The sequence below is a fragment of the Rhinolophus hipposideros genome (genome assembly GCF_964194185.1).
Source record: "Rhinolophus hipposideros genome assembly, chromosome: 8".
NCBI lineage: Eukaryota > Metazoa > Chordata > Mammalia > Chiroptera > Rhinolophidae > Rhinolophus > Rhinolophus hipposideros.
Genome location: NC_138054.1, coordinates 72786844 through 72808261, shown reverse-complemented (window position 1 = coordinate 72808261; position 21418 = coordinate 72786844). Strand labels below are relative to the sequence as shown.

The following is a 21418-nucleotide window of genomic DNA, read 5'->3' as shown; positions in this document are numbered from 1 at the left end:
GGCGGAACCTAAGCCTGTAGGACTTTCCCTAAAGGAAGAGGAGTAACAGTGGTTAAAAGGCTGAAATCTTCCTTCCTGAGGGCTGGCGTTGGTAATAGTTAGTTTCTGCTGCCATTGGAAAGTTTCCTTTTTTCTTTGCTAAGGCACAGGAATTCCCTTCAAACATCAGGAAGGCTTTTGTGCAGACATGTCTTCTGTGAGGTCCCAAGGAGTGAGGATGAGAGACCAATATTGGTCCCAATGAGAAGTGTGAGCTCCCTGCCATTCAGAGCGTTCAAGCACGTCTCGGGTACCCAGTGGGGGGAGACGATGTGTTGTCAGGAGGAGCTGTGATGGGATGCAGGTGAAGTCTGTACTCACGGACGCAGTCTGGTGGGCTTCCGCTCCAGGTCAGGTTGGGGAGGCAGGTCCTGGTGGTGGAGCCCTGGAGCAGGTAACCTTTCTGACAGCGGAAGAGCACGGTGCTTCCAACCTGTGGGGATGGAAGGCCCCATGATCCCCTTCCATCCAGCAAATCTTCATAATTGCTGTCACTTGCCTGCTTACTTTCCCACGCTCCAACTCTTACCCCCGCCACTGCCTCTACCCACAACGCCCTTCTTTCGCTTCTCTGCCTGGTTAAATCTTATTTGTCCATGGAGACAGCTTATATTATGCTGCTTCCACACGACCTCACCCAATCCCCGAGATCTCTGCTGTGGTGGACAGAGCCTGACTCACAATCAGAAGACCCCGATCTCAGGTCTGGCTGCGACGTTGGTTCCCTGAATGACAGGTTGTATAAAACTCTAACCTCGGTCCTCTTGTGTACAGCGTGGGGACCACCAACCCTGCCAAACTGCACTGGAATGTTGTGACACTTGAAGGCGCTGGTGGATTTGAAAGCATTTTATAAAATGTGAAGAACTGTACAAAATAGAATTATTACTTGTGTACGTGTCTCTTTCTTCTACGAAACTGTAAATTCCTTTAGGGCAGGAGACTTGTCTCCCTTACTGACGTGTCCCTTGGAGAATCTGGTACCGTGCTTTGTAAATCTCTGTTCAGCAGAAGTGCTGCCCTTCCTCCATCTCTCCCTCTGCTCAGTTGTTTTCCTCATGCTCACCCTCCACCAGCCCTTCACCATCTAACCCGACACCCCTGGAACCACTACCAGCTCCATCACTCGCTCTCCAATCCATCTGCCATGATGCTGTTGGATCCGCTTCTGAACTGCGTAATACCAACGGGATAATACCATCTCCCAGCTCAAAACACTCACGTGTCTCTATGACCCATAGTAGCAAATTCAAACAAAGTGAAACTCGTAATTTCTACTCCCTCCATGCCTGACCTGTTTTCTCTTGTATTTCATCATCTCATCCAGCAATTGGCGCTTTTATCCACCCAGTTGTGCAAATTGAAAACCTCAAGCCATCCTTGTTCCTTCCCTTTCCTTCAACCCCTCAATCCAATCCATCAACAAGTCCTCTTGGTTCTCCCTACAAAATACATGCTGACCCTTTGGCGGCTCTCTGCGCCCACTGTCACCAGCCTCGCCCAGAGCCACACTCATTCTTTTCCTGAGCCACTGCGATCGTGTCCTACTTGTCTAAGTGTCTCTATTCTTAACCCCCTATCATTCACTCTCTCTTCATCCTGAGTGACAGTTCAAATGGTGGATCAGATCGAGTCACCTTCAAATGGTGTCCCGTGGCATTTAGGATAAAATCCAAAATGCGTACCCTGATCTCAAGGTCCTATGTGACTCGGCCCATGCCTTTCTCTCTTCAAAAATTATTATGTGATATTTGCTGCACACAGAAGAATATATGGAACATATATAGACATGGCTCATAGTAATACAATGGACCCCTTCAGTTGCACCCATTACCCAATTTAAGAGCTAAAACATTGATGGTGTAACGACCTGCGTGTTCCTTTGCTGTCCCGTAACTCAGTTCCCCCTCAGTGGTAACCAGTACCTTGAATTTTGTGTTACAAATACCTCTAAACAACATAAGGTTTTCTTGGTTTTAATCTTTATAGAAATGGTATCATACCACCTTTTCATTCGATACTATATTTCTAAGATTCATTCATGCTGAGTAGAGCTGTAGTTCATTCATTCTCACTCGTGTAACAAGCCAATCGTGCGACTGTACCAAGATTTTTCTAATTTCTTGGTGCAAGAGTGTCTCTGGTTATTTTCTAGGGTTGGAACTTTTGAGTCCCAGAACACGTGAATATTGAACCCGACAAGAGAGGGCCAGGTTGTTTTCCAGCCTTGCCTAGTTCTTGGGCTTAGCCCCTTCTCCCCTCTCACTGTGCTCCTGACTTGCTGGCTCACCTGCTCTCCAGCCTTCCAACCTGCTCAGCACCTCCCACCCCAGGGCTCCCTGCACTGGCTGTTCCATCCGCCAGGAATGCCCACCCAGCTCTGCTGGCCCTTCTCATGCTGGAGGCCACAGCTGAAGTTTAGGAGGGCTCTTCCCTCACTACCCTTCCTAAAGCAGGAACCTGCCCTGTCGCACCACTTTTTATTGCATCGTGTGCAGCACTTATCATATCTTGTTTATTGGCACCAGCCAGGGAGCTCCCTTAGAGCAGGCACGGGGTCTGTCTTGTTCCCACGGGATTCCTAGCACCTAGAATAGTTCATGGCAGGAAATACGTGTTGAATGAACACAGACTGAGTGAATAAATCATGTCCCTTGGTGAGATCCCAACCTGCCATTTCCAGGTGAGTCCCTGATATTCCCCTGGGCACGTCTCGGGCTCCAGTTAATAGTCCTGCCTTGAACACACCCCTACTTTCCTGCTTCCTCGTCAGTGTCCCATCCCAGGCTGTCCAGATCTCCTTCTCCTGAAGCTCATTCTGAGCTGTGTCCACCAGGCCTGCATCCTCCCGGGATGGGCCCGCGGGCAGGGGCCTGACCTCCATGTGGCATCTCTCCCTCCACCCTGTCGAGCCCTGTGTTTGTGGTAGGGTCTGGGTGCCCTGAAGACAGAAGGTCCATCTGCCTCACTCATTCCCATATTCCCACACATGCCCTGCCCCAACTACTGCTGGGACATGTTTCTGGAGTTCCAGGTGTTTGTGGAGTTTGAGGTGTTATTCCACCTCAGCTTCTTGGTTTGGTGTAAATGCCTTCCAGTTTCGAAAGGGTGCTCCCCTGTGGCACAGTTCAGAGGCCGAGTGCTTCCCTTCTCCAGCTTCTAAGGTCTTGTCCCCATTTAGTGCTGTCCCGAGGAAGGTCCCCGGGCCCTCCGAGGCTGACAGTGATAGAAAGTGACAGGATGCAGGAAGGAAGGCCCGACCTTGGCTGGTCTCGTTACCTGGTAGCCCTGGGAATTGTTCTGTATCCCAAACTGCGGCATGCCGGGGTCTGCACACATGGTCAGCGTTGGGTCTGCATTGCCAAAAGAAAAAACAGACCACACGGTCATGGAAGCTTTCATTGCCTCCGCTCACTCTGAGAGGCAGAAGCAGAAAAGCAAACGGAACCACGTCCTGACTGCCCCGCCTCTGGATATCTCCACCTGAGTCATACCCTTTGCTGACCACATGCTTTCTGTAGCACATTAACTGGCTATTTGTCATCCTGCTCTGAGGAGACTTGTTCCCTTTTGCAGATGAGACCCCTGAAAACAGGGAAGGAAAGTCATCATCTTCGGCCCAAAAGAAAGATGCCCACAGCTGGGACTCTTCCCCAGATCACCTCTCACCTATGCAGCTGGGTTGGGTGCCACTCCACATCCCATCTGACTGGCAGAACCGCCGTGGAGAGCCCACCAGCACCAGAGGGGGCTGGCAGGAGAAGGAGACAGACGACCTGTAGGAGAAGCCTCGGTCCTCTCTCCTCCCATGGGGTGGGACACCAGGATCTCCGCAGAACACAGCTGGGAAGATGAAGGGAGAAAGGCAGGGCCAAGTTGCTTTCTAGAACCCAGGCTGCGATCCCATGGTCCCTCACCCCCACCCTAGCCTTTGTTCTCTCTGCTGCTTTCCTCCTGCTTCCACTGGAACTCTGGAAATGGAGGCAGCCCTGAGTAAATGATAACATCAGTGTGGCTGTTTCTTCTCCTTTCCTCGTTCAAAATGCTTATTAATAATCATCCAAGTAATGGAGTAACATTATAGGAAGTTTAGAACATCGAGAAAAAACCAACTCTAATCCACTACCCAAAACTCCCCGCCAACCTGCATTTTCATGCTCATTCCCTTCTAGTCTTAGTTTCGGAGCATGTAAACCTGTGCAAGGCTGCAAACCCATTGTCTAAGTGTTGTTTCATCCACTTAATAGTCTGTGAACATTTCCCAGCTTTATGATGTCCCTATCCTTTATTGGCTACATAATTTTGCAGTGGCTCATTGTACCATAATTACTGTCCATTGTAACTTTTATATTGGCATCTTCTATTAGTGTAAAGTTACACATGGCCTTTCTTTCATTTGTATTATTTTCTTAGGGGAAATTCTCTGGGAGTGGACTCATCTTTAAAGGTTTGAGGGTGTCACAGCTCTTGATGTGTACTGCCAAATGTCTTTCCAAAGGGTGTGCTTTTGCACTGTGATGGGTGGTGTATGCAGTGTGTTCACGTCATTTAAATCATCAGATTATCATCAAAATTTGACTACTGAAGGCCAAGTTCCCCAAGACATCACTTTAAGCATGAAGAACATTTTTTTGCTATGATGAGAGTGTGTGTGTGTGTACATAGAATCTTGAGGTTCATAATCATATGCAAATAAGCATGTGCCCTGGAACCTGGGGCATCCAAACCTGACCAATCAGAAGTCAGTCAAATGCTAAGTTGATCAGAAGTCCCAGTATCTAGAAATAGGTAACTCAAAAGGTAAGAAATACAAATGGATGACAAAGAAAGAGCGACTCAGTCTTGCTAATAAGTAATGTCATGCCAATTAAGATAATGGCATATCTTTTTTTTCAAACTCCTCAGCCTGGTAAATACTTAAAAATATTGACAAAAATCCATGGTTAATGAGGAAAAGAGTCAAGAAATATTCTCATAAACTGCTGGTGGGAACATAAATTGGGATACTCTTTCTAGAAGACAGTTTGGCAACATGTACAAAAAAAAAATAGAGTGCACGTTAGCCCAGCTTTCTCACTCTTAGGATTTTACCACAAGGGTAAAGAAATGCCTTTTTTAGGGCTTTTTGTTGCAGAACTGCTTCGAACATGATTAAATTGGAGGAACCCAAATTCATCCCCAGGGAGCAGATCAGACAAATCGTGGCATCTGCAATAAGGAAATTCTTTAAGCCATTAAAAATGATGACGTGTAGATCAGTGTATCGATAGAGAAGGTGATGCTGGCGTATCGATGAATACAAGTTATGAACTAGTACGTATAGCACGATTCAATACCATTCATAGAAAATCACGTCCATGTTGCTACAAATTCCAAACTGCAGAGTGATTGAGGTGGGAGCACAACTGTGGTTGTCTTTGGGAATTGAGAGTTTAGATGATTGTTACGTTCTTTTTGCATCTTCAGATATCATGCAGTTTTTTAAAATGATAACTGTAATTCATTGCTAAAAAAGACAGCTAAGCTATTTCTCAAGAAGAAAAGCAAGGTTTCTAGACCAGACTCAACCCTGAGCCTTGCTCCTTTCCTGCTGTTATCCTGGGGTATGTGATGGTCTGATGGATTGACCTCATGCCAAACGCTTTTCCTGCATCCACTTTTGAATGGCTGGCCCTCGTCTCTCCTGAAACTTCCCTAATGGCAGCAGATTTTCAGAGGCACCCAAACAGGGTCATGAGTATGTTGACAGCTTTCTGCAGAATTAGAAAAATGCCAAGTAGAAAGAAAAAAGTAGGTCCTAGTCTTTGTCCGAAGCCTGGACACAGAGAAAAACTTCCAGAGCCAATTCACAGGCTGGGACAAGAATAAGTGCCCTGGAGCCTGCTTCTTGGGGGGACTCGATAAGAAATGAACCCTGGAATGGACTTGGGGGCTCTTTGGGACATATCAGGCCAGGAGGATAAGAAATAAAGTTTTTCACCAGATAAGCATGAGCTTCCTAGGAGTCTTTTCTGTGTAGGGAATTTTCTATGAAGACAGCCATGTTTCCAGTACGGGGCCCCCTGCAGCTCTTTGGGTACCATTCCATCCAGTTCACAGCTTCTCAGGTTAAGAAACCCCTCCCTCATCTCTGGCACAATTTCCACCCACTGTGACTCCATACAAAGTCCGTAGCCAGGGCTCAATTAAGACAACTCACAGTTTCTTTCCTTAAACTTCCTTCCATCTTTAATAGTGTCTTTGACAAAACTCCCCAGGATTTTGGGGAGCGGAGCACTATCCTATACCTTCCAGTAGCAGAGCGTTGAGGAGGGAAGGGGGAGGGAGCTAGCAGACAGGATGCAGGAAAGGTCCTCGGGCAACTTACGGAAACACTGAGGCAGCTCTCCAGTCCAAGATCCATTTCCCTCACAGGTGAGCACTGCAGGCAGGGAGAGCTGGTACCCCTCCAGGCAGGCATACGTCACACTGGAGCCCCACGTGAAGTCAGACCCCACCACCTTCCCGTTGGGGATGAGCTGAGGTGGCTTACACATGATAGCTGTGGGGAGACCAAAGCAGGCTGAGTTCCGGCGCCATCCTGAGGAAACCAGGCCCCAGTCACCAGCACTGATGTTGGCCGGCTGGGAGTCTGGGTTGAACAGCAGGAAGCAGGAATAACCCCCTTTTACTTTGGAAGCTCTGGCCTTTATGCACCGTACAACGCCCTCACTCAAGTATGACAGCCCAGTCCTCTCTGCACGGCCCTCTCCTCGATGCTTACAGCCCAGGCCTTCCCTTGGTCTCCTCTGACCCCCTCCTTGCAGATGTTCAGGGACCAGTCCTCCCCTCACACACCCCGTTAAGACGGCAGGGCTCTCACCCCTCCCTCCTAGAGGGTCAAGGCCCACATCTCAATTTTGTCTTCCCTTCGGCCCTCTGTCCACATCTGCAGCCCTCTGACACACCTTTACACACTGGCTTGGTACCATTCCATGTCCGGTCCTTGGTGCAGCTCAGCACGGACACTCTGTGTGACTCCATCATGTAGCCAGGGACGCACTGGTAGGTCACAGTTTTGTTGTACCTGAAGTCATTGCCCAGCCGGAGGCCATTGGCTGGAATCCCAGGGTCACCACAGTTTATGACTAGGTTGGGGAGATACAGCATTGTTCACTCCCGGTCCATACCCGCTTTCTCCCCAGCATTCTAATACCACTCCTATCACTCCCTGCACATGCCCAGGCAGAGATACCGTCAGCTCAGGAACGCCCTGTCCCCTCACAGGCTGCCAGGTGGGCACTGCCCATTCTAATGTCCACTGGGCCACGTCTCTCTGCGAGGGTCTTCTTGCATCCCCGCTCTCCTTGCCTCCACCGTCCTTATACACTCCAGAAACTTGGGCTCTGAAGACCATCCTTCGTATCCAAAACCCAACCCTCTGAGAAGAAGTACCCAGAGGGCAGAGTTCCTAAATGAGGCTGGGGCTCAGGGAGAGGAATGTTTCCAGGTTGAAGAGTCTAATGTGTTAATGGACCATACAGACAAGTTGTGTGCTGGGGGCGGGGGTCCGTCTTTTCACCTGCTGTTCTGCCTGGGAGACCTCTGTGGCTCAGCGGCCTAGAACAGGCTCTTATGACATATGCAATGGTCATACCTACGTTATGGTTATCAAGTGAGGGTGGGGGTTGGTGAACTCTGGCCTTAGCACAAAAGTGAACTTGACATGGGATTTCAGATAGAGCCTGAGATCAAAGACGAGGACTTAGAAAGGGAGAATGTTGTCAGAGTCCCTCATCTTATCACTTCCCTCCATCTGGGCCCCACAGTTACTCGCTTTCCAAGGGAAAGGGTCTGGGGCGGCCCTTGAGAGAAGCAAGAAAGGGGAGTAGTGGGACCACACCATGCCAGAGACCAGGGTGGGGATGAGTGCAAGGGAGAGAAGGACCTAACAAAGATGGTGGACAATGGCAGTGTGGAAAGAGAATCAGGCTGAGAACTGGGGGTTTGCTCTAAAAGTGAAACAGAAAGCCCAAGGAACTGGCTAGAGCCTGCGAAACAGCAAACCTATATATCATATCTCAGCCTCTCTGAGACTCAGTCATCTCATATATAAAGTGGGGCTAATAGTAGCCATTTCATGAGGTTGTGGTGACAATCAGATGACATCATGCATATAAAATAAAGCACTGAGTTCAGTGGCTGTTACCCAGTATGTGCTCAATAAATAGAGGCTTTTTGTATGGTTCTTATTCCCCCACTCCAGCCAGCCTTCCCAATCTCCCATGGACAGCTTTTTTCTTTGACATGGAGGAGCCCAATTGCTTCTGCCACCATTTGCCATGGAACCCAGAGGGCCTTCTCACCTATGCACTCTGGGTCACTGCCTGTCCAGGTGCCATTGACCGAGCAGTGCCGGCTGAGCAGGCCTGAGGCATAGTAGCCTTCCCGACACTCATAGACGATGGAGCTGGAGAAAACCAGGCCATCACTGAACATGACTCGGGCATTGCTTGGAGTCCCAGGGTTCCCACAAGAGATCACTAGGAAGCCAAAAGAGCACATTAATCACCAGAACAAAGGCAGGTGTCACCTGGGGGACTGAGAAGTGCCCACAGTAGAAACCATATGCTACATCAGGACCATGTGGATTGAAATGCCTTTCATGCTGTTTTCATGTCTGATCATCTCACCCTCAGAAGGGAGGGAGAGAGAGACCTGTATGAACCTTTTTTCTAATTTCTAAAACATAAGGACTATATCTGTTTTATTATCACACCTAAAATTTTAAACAATTCCTTAATATCTCCACATATCTAAACAGTGCTTAATTTTCCTGAATTGTCTCTTCTCTGTTTTAACAGCTGATTTACTTGAATCGTGACCCAAATGAGGCCCACACATGATATTCGGTTGGCATGTCTCTAAGCCTCTTTTATCTGGTAGAACTTCCCACTTTCTGGATTTTGCTAATTGCACCCAGGAGGTATTTTGTTCAACACCTGCCTCTGTTCCCTATGGGTCCTGCAGTCAGGTGCTACTTTCTGGTCGGGTTAATTCATTCATAGGCGGTTTTCTGTCTTTCTTATTACGTCACATCAGGAGGCACAAAATGCCTGATTGTTTCCTTGTTCCTGATGTTGAGGCTGATCAATGGTTTGGGGTTTGCTTGCCTAATCTGGCAATTACAAAGTTCCCATTAGTTTTTCACTTAATGGTTTTAGCAGCAATTGATTGTTGACTAGATTCATTATTTCATCAGGGGATAGAAAATGCTATAGTTCTCTCTGCATTCACTAGACTTCTTCAATAAAGAACTTGTCCATCGTCAAATATTTGCTTACCCTGAATTACAACTCATACAGGAAGACTGGATAATGCTGGATTGTTTTTTAAATCAGATGTCAGAACGATGAGTTGGTTCCCTAGCAAGCTCCAATTGACTTAAACTTATTTACTATGTTGCCATTCATTGCCACTATTATTCTTATTGATGCCCAAATTGTCCCATCTTTGGCGAGGGGGAGTCTCTTCAGGTTGGCTTCTGAGTTCCTCTGACATAACTCCACTTGTCTTTGGTTAATTCCTTGCTGGAGTGACAAGATGTTCTAAGCTCATTTTGTGTATTTCCTGCCCCAGAGTTGGAACCAGCCATTTCTGTAAAGAGCTCTGGCTGCTTTTAGTGGAGAATAAATGTAGAAACCACAATCTGCGTGTGAAGGCTACTCATTGCTACCGAGCTGGTCACTGATTTGAGCCTTTCAGGGAGGACAGAGCTGGGAAAATAACTTTTCAAATTGAAAATAAATGATGAGTTTATACTGATATTACCAATCCAAATTTAGGATTAAAAGTTTTTCCTTAACTTTAAAATGTTTGTATTGTATCTTTTTTATGCTGAAACTCTTCGGTCCTAGTGACAGTAAATAATTTAAATTGGTTTTATCCACACATATTATGGGATTTTATATACGTAGTAGTTTCAGAATAGTAATACCAATGTTATTACTAACAATGTGATTGCTGAAAACAATTTAAAATGTCATTGCTGTTCACTTTGTTCTTAGGTATCTGTATCCTTAGATACCATAGTCAAATTTCATTTCTTCAAGCCAGTTGAAGTTATTCTGTGGGTTCTTATATCACCAACTTTACACATAGTTAAGTTCACTTGTGTCCATTTTGATTTTGATACTTAGAGATTACTTATTTCTAATCTTTGATTTAATTTCATTTTGTAACTACGCTACATGGTCCCAAAGTCAAATCTATAGAATGATATGATTAGCATAATAGATAAGCCCTAATATCCATCTATTCAGCAAGTATTTGTACACTTAGATCCCAGTAATGCAGCGATGACCAAGCCAGGTCCCCCGCCCTTGTGGAGCTGAGTCTATCTTAAAAACTTACCTATAAACAGATGAATTAAAATATGATATAATAAGTCTTATACTTGATGGGAGAAAAAGCACTAATAAGGGAGCACCTCATTGGGGCTGGAGATAAGAATTTGAGGAGAGCCTTGAAGGAGAAGTGGGAGCTTATCAAGGGAAGTCATAAAAAGCTGTGTACATGTTACATACAAACAAAAATTCATTCAACAAACATTTGCTTTCAGGTCCAAACTCTTAGCCACTTAATTTCTGTTCCCTAAACACTTCCTACAAGTTGACTAACTCCATGTTGCAATCTGAGCGGCATGAAAGGGGACCTGGGTCACAGTGGATATTTGAACATATACTAAATTTTCTCCTTGCCAACATACTCACTACCACAGCTCTTTCTTACTATGTCTACAAAATCCTATAGAAACTAACTTTGCTCCCCCGAAAGACTTTGGGCAGACAAGTGGGGAGGGCACTGACTCCATTTGTATCTTTTCCTGGGCAGATGTCTTCTGATCATGGGCCAGAACATCTCTCTGTGCTCTGCAGGACTACTCCACAACCCCAACTTCAGACATCCTGTTCTCTAACCACTGCCTCTTATCTCTTCAGCTCACGCCCTCTGGGATTCATTCTCTGGTGATTTCTTGGCCCTAGTGGGACGTATAATCTATTGATTCTACCATTTTTGCCCCTGCCTCTTACTCCACTCATAAACCTGCTCCCCCAATTCAGCTTAGATGCCAAGAACCATCATAAACCTACTTTATGTATACCCTCATCTCCCGTGCCACTTTCTGCTGATGTCTTAGTTGCCTGATAAAACCCCAGTCGTACACCTAATGCTTCACCTACCCTATGCTTGTACCTATGTAGCAATATGTGGTTGAACAAAAACCTAGAGAAGTGCCGACTACTCTCACTTTCATTTAATGGCCTCTTATTTGGAGTGAGACCTAGATGCTGTCTGGGAAAGATATATTTCCCTATTTCATTCCCACTCCTCTCTTGTTAGATGATGATTTCGTATTGTCTCCTTCCTCTTTCAACATCTTCTCAAATATCTTACTCTCAGCTGTTAAACTGTGACCTAAATAGGAGAGTGCTATGCAGGCTGTCTTTCAGAGACAGAGGGATTTGGGGAGCAGCTACACAAAGTTGGAGTCTGGGAGGAAAACTTCTAAAAAAGAGTTTTTTCACAAATTTAGGAGTGTGGGGAGAAATATAATTTTCCCTGCCAGGGCTACCTCAGGGAACAATATTCAGAGTTTATATTACTTTTAAAGGGTTTTTGAAAATTGGATTTCTCTTTCTTTTGGCACTTTGGATGCTTGTTTAACACTGCCTCTTCCCTTTAACTGTAAGTTCCAAGAGAGCAAGATGTGTCTCTCTGTCACCACTGTGTCCCTCGGACATACTATAGTATTCGGCACATAGTTGTTGAATAACACTATATGGGGAAAAAAGTGAATAAATGGTCTAAACTTAGTTTATTCTGGTTTCTTCCCTTCTTAGATGAGGGTGGGGAATACAATTGTCTTTACCTTACTAATGAGAATGCACATGAACTATCTGTTGGTGTCCACTACCCATGAGGCTGAGGGTTCAAAGGGGGCCATGGATTTTATCTGTGCTGGTGAAAGCAGGTGCTTGGGAGTGGGGAAACAAGGGTAGGCAAAGGGGAAAAGCAGAAGGGTCACATACATTACCTCCACACTCAGGCTGCGTGCCGCTCCACGAGCCGTTGGCTTGACAGGTGCGCTCTGACGATCCCCGGAGTGCATGGCCAGCTTCACAGCTGAAGCGCATCAGACTTCCTGGGGCAAAGCTATCCCCCAAACGGATGCCGTGGGCTGGGATCCCAGGATCACCACAAATTCCCATGCTCATTCCTATGGACCAGAACCAAATAAACCCCATTGTTTTCAGCATGGAAAAAAAGAGAGTGGAGGACTATGGGAAAGATATTGGGCTATTAAGGGGAGGCAGTGTGCCCCACAAATTAGGGGGGTGAAAACTGACTTGTGTCCAGTCTGAGTTACCTGGACAGGCTCCTGCCTTACTACTCAGTGGTCAAAGAACACAAAGGTCCGATGTCACAGGTAAGTCCCTGAGGGCCACAAAGCAAGGGAAGAAAGAAGGCAGAGGGAAGGTTCTGCGGTGGACCATGCCTCAATTCTTTGCCTGTGCCAGTGTGGAATGCCAGCGGTCTAAGCTGGCCGCAGCTCTTCCTTCTCCTTTTTTCCCCTTTCCCACGAATATCTGTTGATTCTAGGGTCACCTCCCCATTCCCAGTGCCACGGTCTTAGCTCAGGTGCTCAGCATTATCTTGCCTGAACTATTGCAAGAGTCTCCTCACTAACGTCTCTTCCTTCTTAAAGTCTCCCTCCAATCCATCTTCCATTTTATCCTTAAATCTTAACAATGAACGATCACCATCTGATCTTATTTCCTTCCTGCTGAAACATCTCCACTGGCTTCCCAGTGTCTACACTGGCAGGGGTGTCCAAACTTTTTTCAACGTTTTTTACCAAGGGCCATATGCGGTAAAATACACAAACAGCCGGCCCACTCACTCGAGGTGAAGTACGTATTGCCTCACTTGGTTTATTTAAGTAAACTAAATATATTTTTGGAATTTGCTGCAGGCCAATTAACAATGGATCATGGGCCGCAGCTGGCCCACGGGCCGCAGTTTGGACACCCCTGCTCTCCAGGATAAAGTCCCAACTCCTTTGCATAGCCTCACCTTCTCAGCAGCCCAGCTTGAATTCTGATCCTTTAGTTAAAGAGTCCCTATTCACAAATTACACAATCCAGGTGAGCTCTGGATTAAATATTGTAGACTCTCTCATTTCATTCTTTCTGCCTCCTGCTATATTTCTGCACTTATCTGAGTTCTCGTATTGTACAAACCTACCCAAGAGATGGAGGAGGGCAGAGAACAGGAGACAAAACCACAAGAACTAGTGCCTATGGGAGCCAACCCATGTCACAATACAGAGATGTGTAAGAGACATCACTGGATCAGAGTACGCTGTGGTTCGCGTGAGGAAGGGAGAGGAAAATTAAGGAATAAATGGCAACCGCATGAGAAGATGGAGTACATCGGAGTGACACAGCTAGTTTGCAGGAGTCGAGAAATGTTTAGGTCATATACACCTCACCATTTACCATTTATGTCTCGTTCTCTCAATCCTGGAATTACGCACTTTTCTAGTCTAATCTCAGACTATGAAAACACCATGCTCCCCATTCGGCTCCCCACGAAGGGAGGGGGATCATTCAGCCTTCAACTCAAACATTTGACAAAAGAGGCCCTGTGACGTTTGGCCAGGTTTTCGTATCTTTCGAAGTTTTCCAGGATGTAGCTCACGGAACAGGCAGTATTGGGTCCCCTGGACGGTAGCCCTAACGGTGAGTATCTGACTCCCACACTGGCGAGCTGACCTCAGCTGGAGCCAGCAATATTGTAAAATAGGCCGGAGGATGGAACTTCCTAGTCTTGGGGGTTATCTGACAGAATGGCCCGTCCTGCTGCAGTGTTTGGAGCTTCTAATTCAATGATACAAGGGAGTCTGGGACAGAATATTGTACCACGGGGGCAGATGGCAACTGTTGACTCTTACTGAAGAAGCATATCAGCAAGATGACGACCCTGAAGCGTGGGCAATGAACTTTCCAAAGTACGTCTCAAATTCAGGAAATCTCTGCACGTCCTTGATGGTCCAGGGACTTATGACTGGGTGAAAGGGCTCTAGAGAATGAGGTTCAAAAATTTGACTCTGGAACTCTTCAATGTGTATTTCTTAGGACTGGCAGGAGATGCTGTCGCAAAAATGACCTCTGTAAGTTTCAGGAAGGGAGGATAATATCCTGCTCACTGGTACACACCTAGCATTGCTTTTTAATTACCTGTTCTTCTCATCTCCCATTTTCTTACCCAAGGCATTTAAGATTCATTCATTCCTCAGACTTATCATTTATAGGACCCCTTCTAATCCTGTCCTCGGAGGTCTCCAGGAAAGCTCTGCCCATGGTTCTGGTTGCCTACGCGTCTGTTCATCCTTCATGCATACACACAGGAGATATGAGACTGCTAACTATTCCTCAGGATATCCAGGACCAGGGCTCTAACAGCTGAATGCAATATCTCCCCTAATGAATGGGGTCCATGTCCCCTGAAGGTTCTCTTCTTCCTTCTTCCTTTTTCATGCTCCAGGTGTCGCATGCTTCTAAGTGTACCCTGCACACCTCTGACGTAACCAAGGAAGAATCCCCTCTTCCTTGCAGGACCAATATTTAGGAAGTCACAAAAGTATGAAATCTTAGGGTCGAAAGGGTTTTGCTGGTTTTCTTGCTTAGTTTTCTACTCCAGACAACAATTGTTTCTGTAATATTCCCAGTAGGTCATTTGCCAGCCTCTGCTAACACAACTCCACAAAAGGGAGATTACAGTTTGGGAGAAAAGACGTTGGATTCCATGCCGTGGGCCAGGAGAAGGACTGTGTGGTTGGGTTATGTATGCTCACGGGTAGCAGGTGCTCAGGGTTTTCTCTCTGGGTTCTTTCTCCTCTATCCTGCACTTACTTCCCTTTCTCATGGGGAAAAAAGATCCCCAAAATAGATCAAATGACTTTAAGAGCAGCATTAGCCTAATGTCCTAGGGAAGTGTCTAGAGGGGGAGCTTTATGCAAAGGGATTATTTACACAAGAGACTGGGGCAAATGCAGGCTCAGATGGGCCTTTGATTTTCTTTTTCTTTTTTTAATTAAAGTTTATTGGGGTGACAATTGTTAGTAAAGTTATATAGATTTCAGGTGTACAATTCTGTAATACATTATCTATATCTCACATTGTGTGTTCACCACCCAGAGTCAGTTCTCTTTCCATCACCATATGTTAGACCCTGTTTACCCTCTTCTAGAGCCCCCCTCCCCCCTTACCCTCTGGTAACCCCTAAACTATTGTCTATGTCCATGAGTTTTTGTTCTTTCAGTTGTTTGTCTTGTTCTTTTGTTGTTTTCAGTTTTATATACATATATCAGTGAAATCATATGGTTCTATACTTTTTCTGTCTGACATTTCGTTTAGCACTATAATCTCAAAATCATGGGATAGGCCTTTGGATCAGAAATGCCTGCCTTTCCTCTTTGGAATGCCTCTTCCTCCTGGACTGAAGATGCCTCAATATACATGAGGCGTGCTCCCCATGTCATCCTCCCCAGGTCACTTCCACTAGGGCTCCAAACAGAATGAGTAGCCTTCCTAGTCCAGGTTAATGGAGTCCCGTGGTTCATACCTAGTCCTGCCCAGTTCACGAGCTGGGTGATTAATGGGATATAGACGAGGGAGGGGCCATTCTATTTCCTTCTAGAAATAGAATGACACGTCTGAGATTGCCCTGGGAGGTCAACTGTCCTGTGCAACAGTGGCCAGTACGTTGGGAATTTTTCCTTTCTGGGGAGACCTAATTAATATCTGGTTCAATATTCTGGCAGTACCCTTACTTTTTTTTTTTTTTAAAGATTTTATTGGGGCAGGGGAACAGGACTTTATTGGGGAACAGTGTGTACTTCCAGGATTTTTTTCTAAGTCGAGTTGTTGTCCTTTCAATCTTAGTAGTGGAGGGTGCCGTTCAGCTTCAAGCTGTCCTTTCAGTCTTAGTTGTGGAGGGCGCAGCTCAGTTCCAGGTCCAGTTGCCGTTGCTAGTTGCAGGGGGCGCAGCCCACTACCCCTTGCAGGAGTCGAACGGGCAACCTTGTGGTTGAGAGGATGAGCTCCAACCAACTGAGCCATCGGGGGGCTCAGAGGCAGCTCAGCTCAAGGTGCCATGTTCAATCTTTAGTTGCAGGGGGCGCTGCCCACCATCCCTTGAGGGACTCGAGGAATTGAACTGGCAACCTTGTGGTTGAGAGCCCACTGGCCCATGTGGGAATCAAAGCGGCAGCCTTCGGAGTTAGGAGCATGGAGTGCTAACTGCCTGAGCCACCGGGCCGGCCGGTAGTACCCCTACTTTTGGGAGACGGGATTATCTGGGAACCCTAAACTGCGAGAATAGCTGTATCCTTCCTAGTTTGCAATCTCTTGGCTGTATGGGCTTGACCACAGCTAAGTGGACGAAGCTGGGCTCAGACCACCAGGAGCTGAAGTCCAGTTGGGACCTCTAATCGCTGTGCTCTCTGCCCATGAGGGATGGGTTGAGGGTCCAAAAGGTCTGTTTCCCTCCTGTCCATCTGTCATACTCACACCTTGGGAGCCCATCCATCTCCCATCAGCTAAGTGTTCCATTGGACCCCACTTCCCCAAGCCAGGCCCCATACCTGAGCAGTGGGGCAGGGAGCCTGTCCAGTGTCCGTCCAGCCCGCACATGCGGGTAGTGTTTCCCACCAGAGTCCGCTTGCCGGTGCAACTGTAACGCACGACCGCCCCCACAGTATAGTTGTCTCCGGACATCTGGGAATGAGGTGGGGAGCCTGGATGGCCACAGGACACCACTGTGAGGAAGAGCAAACATCTCAGCAACTCTGCACAGTGATAGGTTGTCATCACGGGACACACAATAGGGTTTTTGCAGTGACAGGTAGAGAGAAAGAGAAACCCCGGGTACCTATCGAAGCAAACTTTCTTCTGGCACACCCACCTGACATCAGCAGACAATACCTACTCATCTTGCTATACAGTTTCCTTATCAGTGAAATGGAGAGTAATACCTGTTGTTTTAAGAGTTGAAGGGATAAAATGCATGAAACTGCTCAGCAGGTAGTAGGTATGCAATAATATGTTTCTTTACTTTCTTGCCTCTTGTGATCTCCTCTCCCTATTTCCTCACTGCTATAGGACATACCTAAGATGTCTCTGGCAGAAAGCTGGTACACATAGTACATAATCAGACAAAAACGGACGATCGTCACCCTAGGATTGTCTGCATTGACCACAGGTTCCAGAAGGAGGGCCAGTTATAGTCCCTTCCCCACTGCATTGTGCAGTTGCCCACATCCACTGTCCCCAACATGTTCCCTCAGTTTGCAAATGCCCTTTCCTGAAACACCACAGTGTGACTGTGAAAACCAGTGATACGATTAGAATACTTGAGCTGAAGTTAGGGCAGGTTAGGGCAGGGTGATGCTGTCAAGGTCACTTTGCCTCCCTGTTGTTCTAGCCACAAGTCAACCCCAGGTTCTGTCGTTGACTCAGTACATATTTACTGAGTGCCTATTAGGTGCTGGGCACTATTTTATGTGTTTGGGAGAATAAAGCCCATGCTCTCGTGGAGCTTATAGTCTCGGGGGCGAAGACACTATAAATAAGAAAATATATAGGTAATTCTAGCGGTGCTCTGAAGGAAAATAAAGCTGCGTCAGGAAAGGGTGTTCAGGGTAGGGATGAGGATGCTAGTTTTGAGGAGGGTGGTCAGAAAAGATCTCTCTGAGGAGGTGACACGTGAGCAGTGATTTGAGTGATGTGAATCAGACAGCCGTGCAAGATCTGGGTGAGAAGGACACCCTTTGTATGTTTGAGGACCAGCTAGAAAGCCAGGGCTGCTGGAAGAAAGTGAACAGGAGAAGAATGGAAGAAGACATGTGGGAGAGATTGCTAGGAGCTAGATTATGCTTATTCCATAAGCATGATGGAACACTACTGGAGTGGCATGGTCTGATGTATGTTTTAATAAGATCCTTCTGGCTCCTGTGTGGAGAAGATTCCAGTGGGGCAAGAATCAGAAGGGTGTTGCAGTAGTTCAAGAAGAGACGATAATGACTTGGATAGACTAAACCTAGGGTATGTTGGGAGATCCCTATAGCCATTGTTTATACCCAGAAAAGGCACAGGGCATGGTGTGGATGATGACAGGGACAGGTGATTAAAGGGATAAAATCTGAGTTGGGTTCACGCTGTCGCCAATGATGGAATTTTGGGCAGGCACAGGGATGGCATGAATAGGTTTTGTGTATCTCCACTTCTCACTGTGGTCTTATTGTGTGTCAAACACTGTTCTAGGTACTTGTGGTAGATTACTGGCAGAGACTGCTGCTACCAATTCCTCCCATCAAGACGTGGAGGCTGTTTCTCCTCCCCTTTGAATCTGGGCTGGCCTTGTGACTTGCTTTGACCACTGGGGTGTGGTGAAAATGACATTCGACCAGTTGTGACCTCAGAGGCCTTGCAGCTTTTGCCTTCATTTTCTTGGAATTGCCACCATGTAAGGAAGTCTGGCCTAGACTGCTGAATGGTAAGAAATCCCATGGAGACAGGGACCATGTGGAGAACAATAATGATGCCCCAGTCGACAACCAGGACCAAGTTCCCTGACAAGTGAGTGAGGCCATCTTGGATCTTTTAGGCCCACTCCAGGCACAGGTGCCATTAGCAGGGTTTAGTGGAAATGTGCCATTTCCACTAAACCTTACTAATTATTAGCAATAAAATAATGGTTGCATTAAGCTTCTACACTTTGGGGTGCTTTGTTTCACAACAGATAACTAAAATAAAATAAATATGACTTTGGAGGTCTTGACAGGGAGGTCATACAACCCCTTGATGAGGGGTTGTATGTTGCATATGGGAAGGATATAAACTGTTGTCGCCAAAGGGCTGACTGTAGTGCATTGTTTGCAAAGATGGTCACCACAATTCTTCCCATCCCTGGATATGCATGCCACTCCTTCCACTCCAAGAGATGGAGTCTATTATTTGCCCTCCCCTTGAATCTGGGTTGGTCTTGTGACTTGCTTTGATCAACAGACTGTAGTGGAATGAGGTTTTGGGAATTCTGAGCTCTGGCCTTAAGAGAGCTTATAACTTCCTTTTTTTTGCTTTAGGAATTCAGCCTCCAAGTAAAGAAGACCAAGCCATTCTGCTGGAGAGAGTGGCCACATGGAGAGAGGCCACCTGAAGAACAGCCAGTACTAAGGCCTTAAACAGGTAGGTGAGGCCATCTTGGATCCTCCAGTCCTAATTGAGCTACAGGTAGCACATATGAGCCATCCCTGCTGTGATGGTTTATTTTATGTGTCAACCTGAATGGACCTCAGGATGCCCAGATATTAGATCAAACATTTTCTGTGACGGTGTTTCTGAATGAGATTAACATTTGAATAGGTAGACTGAGAATAGCAGATTGCCCTTCCCAATATGGGTAGGCCTCACCCAATCTCTTAAAGGTCTGAATAGTACAAAAAGGTAGAGTAAGAGAGAATTCTCTTTCTGCCTGATGGTCTTTGAGCTGGGACGTCAGTCTTCTGCCTTTGGATTCAGACTTGGAATTCACACCATTGGTTCTCTTGCTTCTCAGGGCTTCAAACTCAGACTGGAACTACACCATCTGCTCTCCTGGGTCTCCAGCTGGCCAACTACAGACTTTGGGACTTCTCAACCTCCATAATCACATGAGCCAATTCCATAATCGGTTATTGGCTCTGTTTCTCTGGTGAACCCAGATGGATATATCTACTAAGCCCTACCTGAATTTCTGACTTACAGAATTGTGAGAAAACAAAAACAGTTGCTACTTTAAGCCACTAAGTTTTGAGATGTCTTGTTACACAGCAATAGATAACTGATAGAGTGAATTTCAAGGATTATACTCTTTATTCATTAAGACAACCCGATGAGGTAGGTACCATTCTTATCTCTATCTTACTGATGAGGAAAATGAGGCATGGTGAGGAGAAGTAACTTGCCCAAGGTCATAGACCTATTCAACGGTATAATTAGTTCTTGAAACCAGGCAGATTGAATCCAAGAGGCCACACTTGTAAGTACTATAGTTGACTCCCTTCTGCAATGGCTTGGTCTTGGCTGTCAACTGAGGCATCGTGATTGTTCTCCACATGGTCCCTGTCTCCATGTGATTTCTCATCAGTGGTTACATTAAATGTGAATTAAATACATAAAAGGCAGATATTAGCAAAATGAATAATAAACATGATCCAACTATATAATGTCTATAAGAGACACACTTTAGATTCAAAGACACAAATAGGCTGAAAGTAAAAAGATGGAAAAAGATATACCATGTATACAGTAACAAAAAAAGAGCTGGAGTGGCTATCCTAATGTCAGACAAGATAAGCTTTCAGTCAAAAATTGTTACTAGAAAGAAGGACATTTTACAATGACAAAAGGGTCAAGCCATCAAGATGATACAACAATTATAAACATATATTCACCTAAAAACAGACACCTCAAATACATGGAGCAAAAAACTAGCAGAATTGAAGGAGAAATACACAAGGCCCAGAAGGAGGGCCAGTTATAGTCCCTTCCCTATTGAAGGAGAAATACACAAACCAACAACAATAGTATGAGATTTAAACAGCCCACTTTAGATTATGGATAGAACAACCAGAGAGAAGATCAACAAGGAAATACAGTGAACAACACTTTAAAACTAGACCTAACAACCATTCATAGAAAACTGCACTCAATAACAGCAGAATACAATTTTCTTAAGTGCACATGGAATATTCTCCAGGATAGACTGTATGTTAGGCCATAAAATAAGTCTCCATAAATGTAAAAAGGCTGAAATCATACAAAGTATGTTCTCCAACCACATGCAAAGAAATTAGAAATCAATTAACAGAAGGAAATTTGGGAATTTCACAAATATATGGAAATTAAAAAACACATTCCTAAATAATCAATAGGGCAACAATAACAACAACAAAACTCAGAAGAGAAATTAGAAAATACTTTGAGGTGAACAAAAATAAAAATATAACTTACCAAGTTATGTAGTGAAAGTGATACTCAGGAAAAAATTTATAGCTGTAAATGCCTACATTGAAAAAAAGTTCTCAAACCAGCAACCTAACCTTGCGCCTTAAGAAACTAGGAAAAGAAGAGCAAACTAAACCCAAAGCAAACAGAAGGAAGGAAATAATACAGACAAATGAAAACAGAAAAACAACAGAAAAAATAAATAAAACCAAATATTTTTTTTGAAAAGATATACAAAATTGACATGTGTAGCTAGTCTGAAGAGAGAGAGAGAGGAAGAAAGAAAG

At 45.7% G+C, this 21418-nt stretch overlaps 1 protein-coding gene across 1 annotated transcript in view; it reads right to left on the bottom strand.

The window, feature by feature from the left end:
• CSMD2 (CUB and Sushi multiple domains 2) overlaps positions 1 to 21418 on the bottom strand; it is a 579318-nt gene that overhangs the window by 16698 nt on the left and 541202 nt on the right. Inside the window, 8 exon segments of the mRNA XM_081055778.1 lie at positions 361 to 472; positions 3319 to 3392; positions 3709 to 3882; positions 6407 to 6580; positions 6987 to 7166; positions 8385 to 8561; positions 12116 to 12298; positions 16730 to 16903. Of these exon segments, the coding sequence (XP_080911904.1) occupies positions 361 to 472; positions 3319 to 3392; positions 3709 to 3882; positions 6407 to 6580; positions 6987 to 7166; positions 8385 to 8561; positions 12116 to 12298; positions 16730 to 16903 (1248 nt within the window).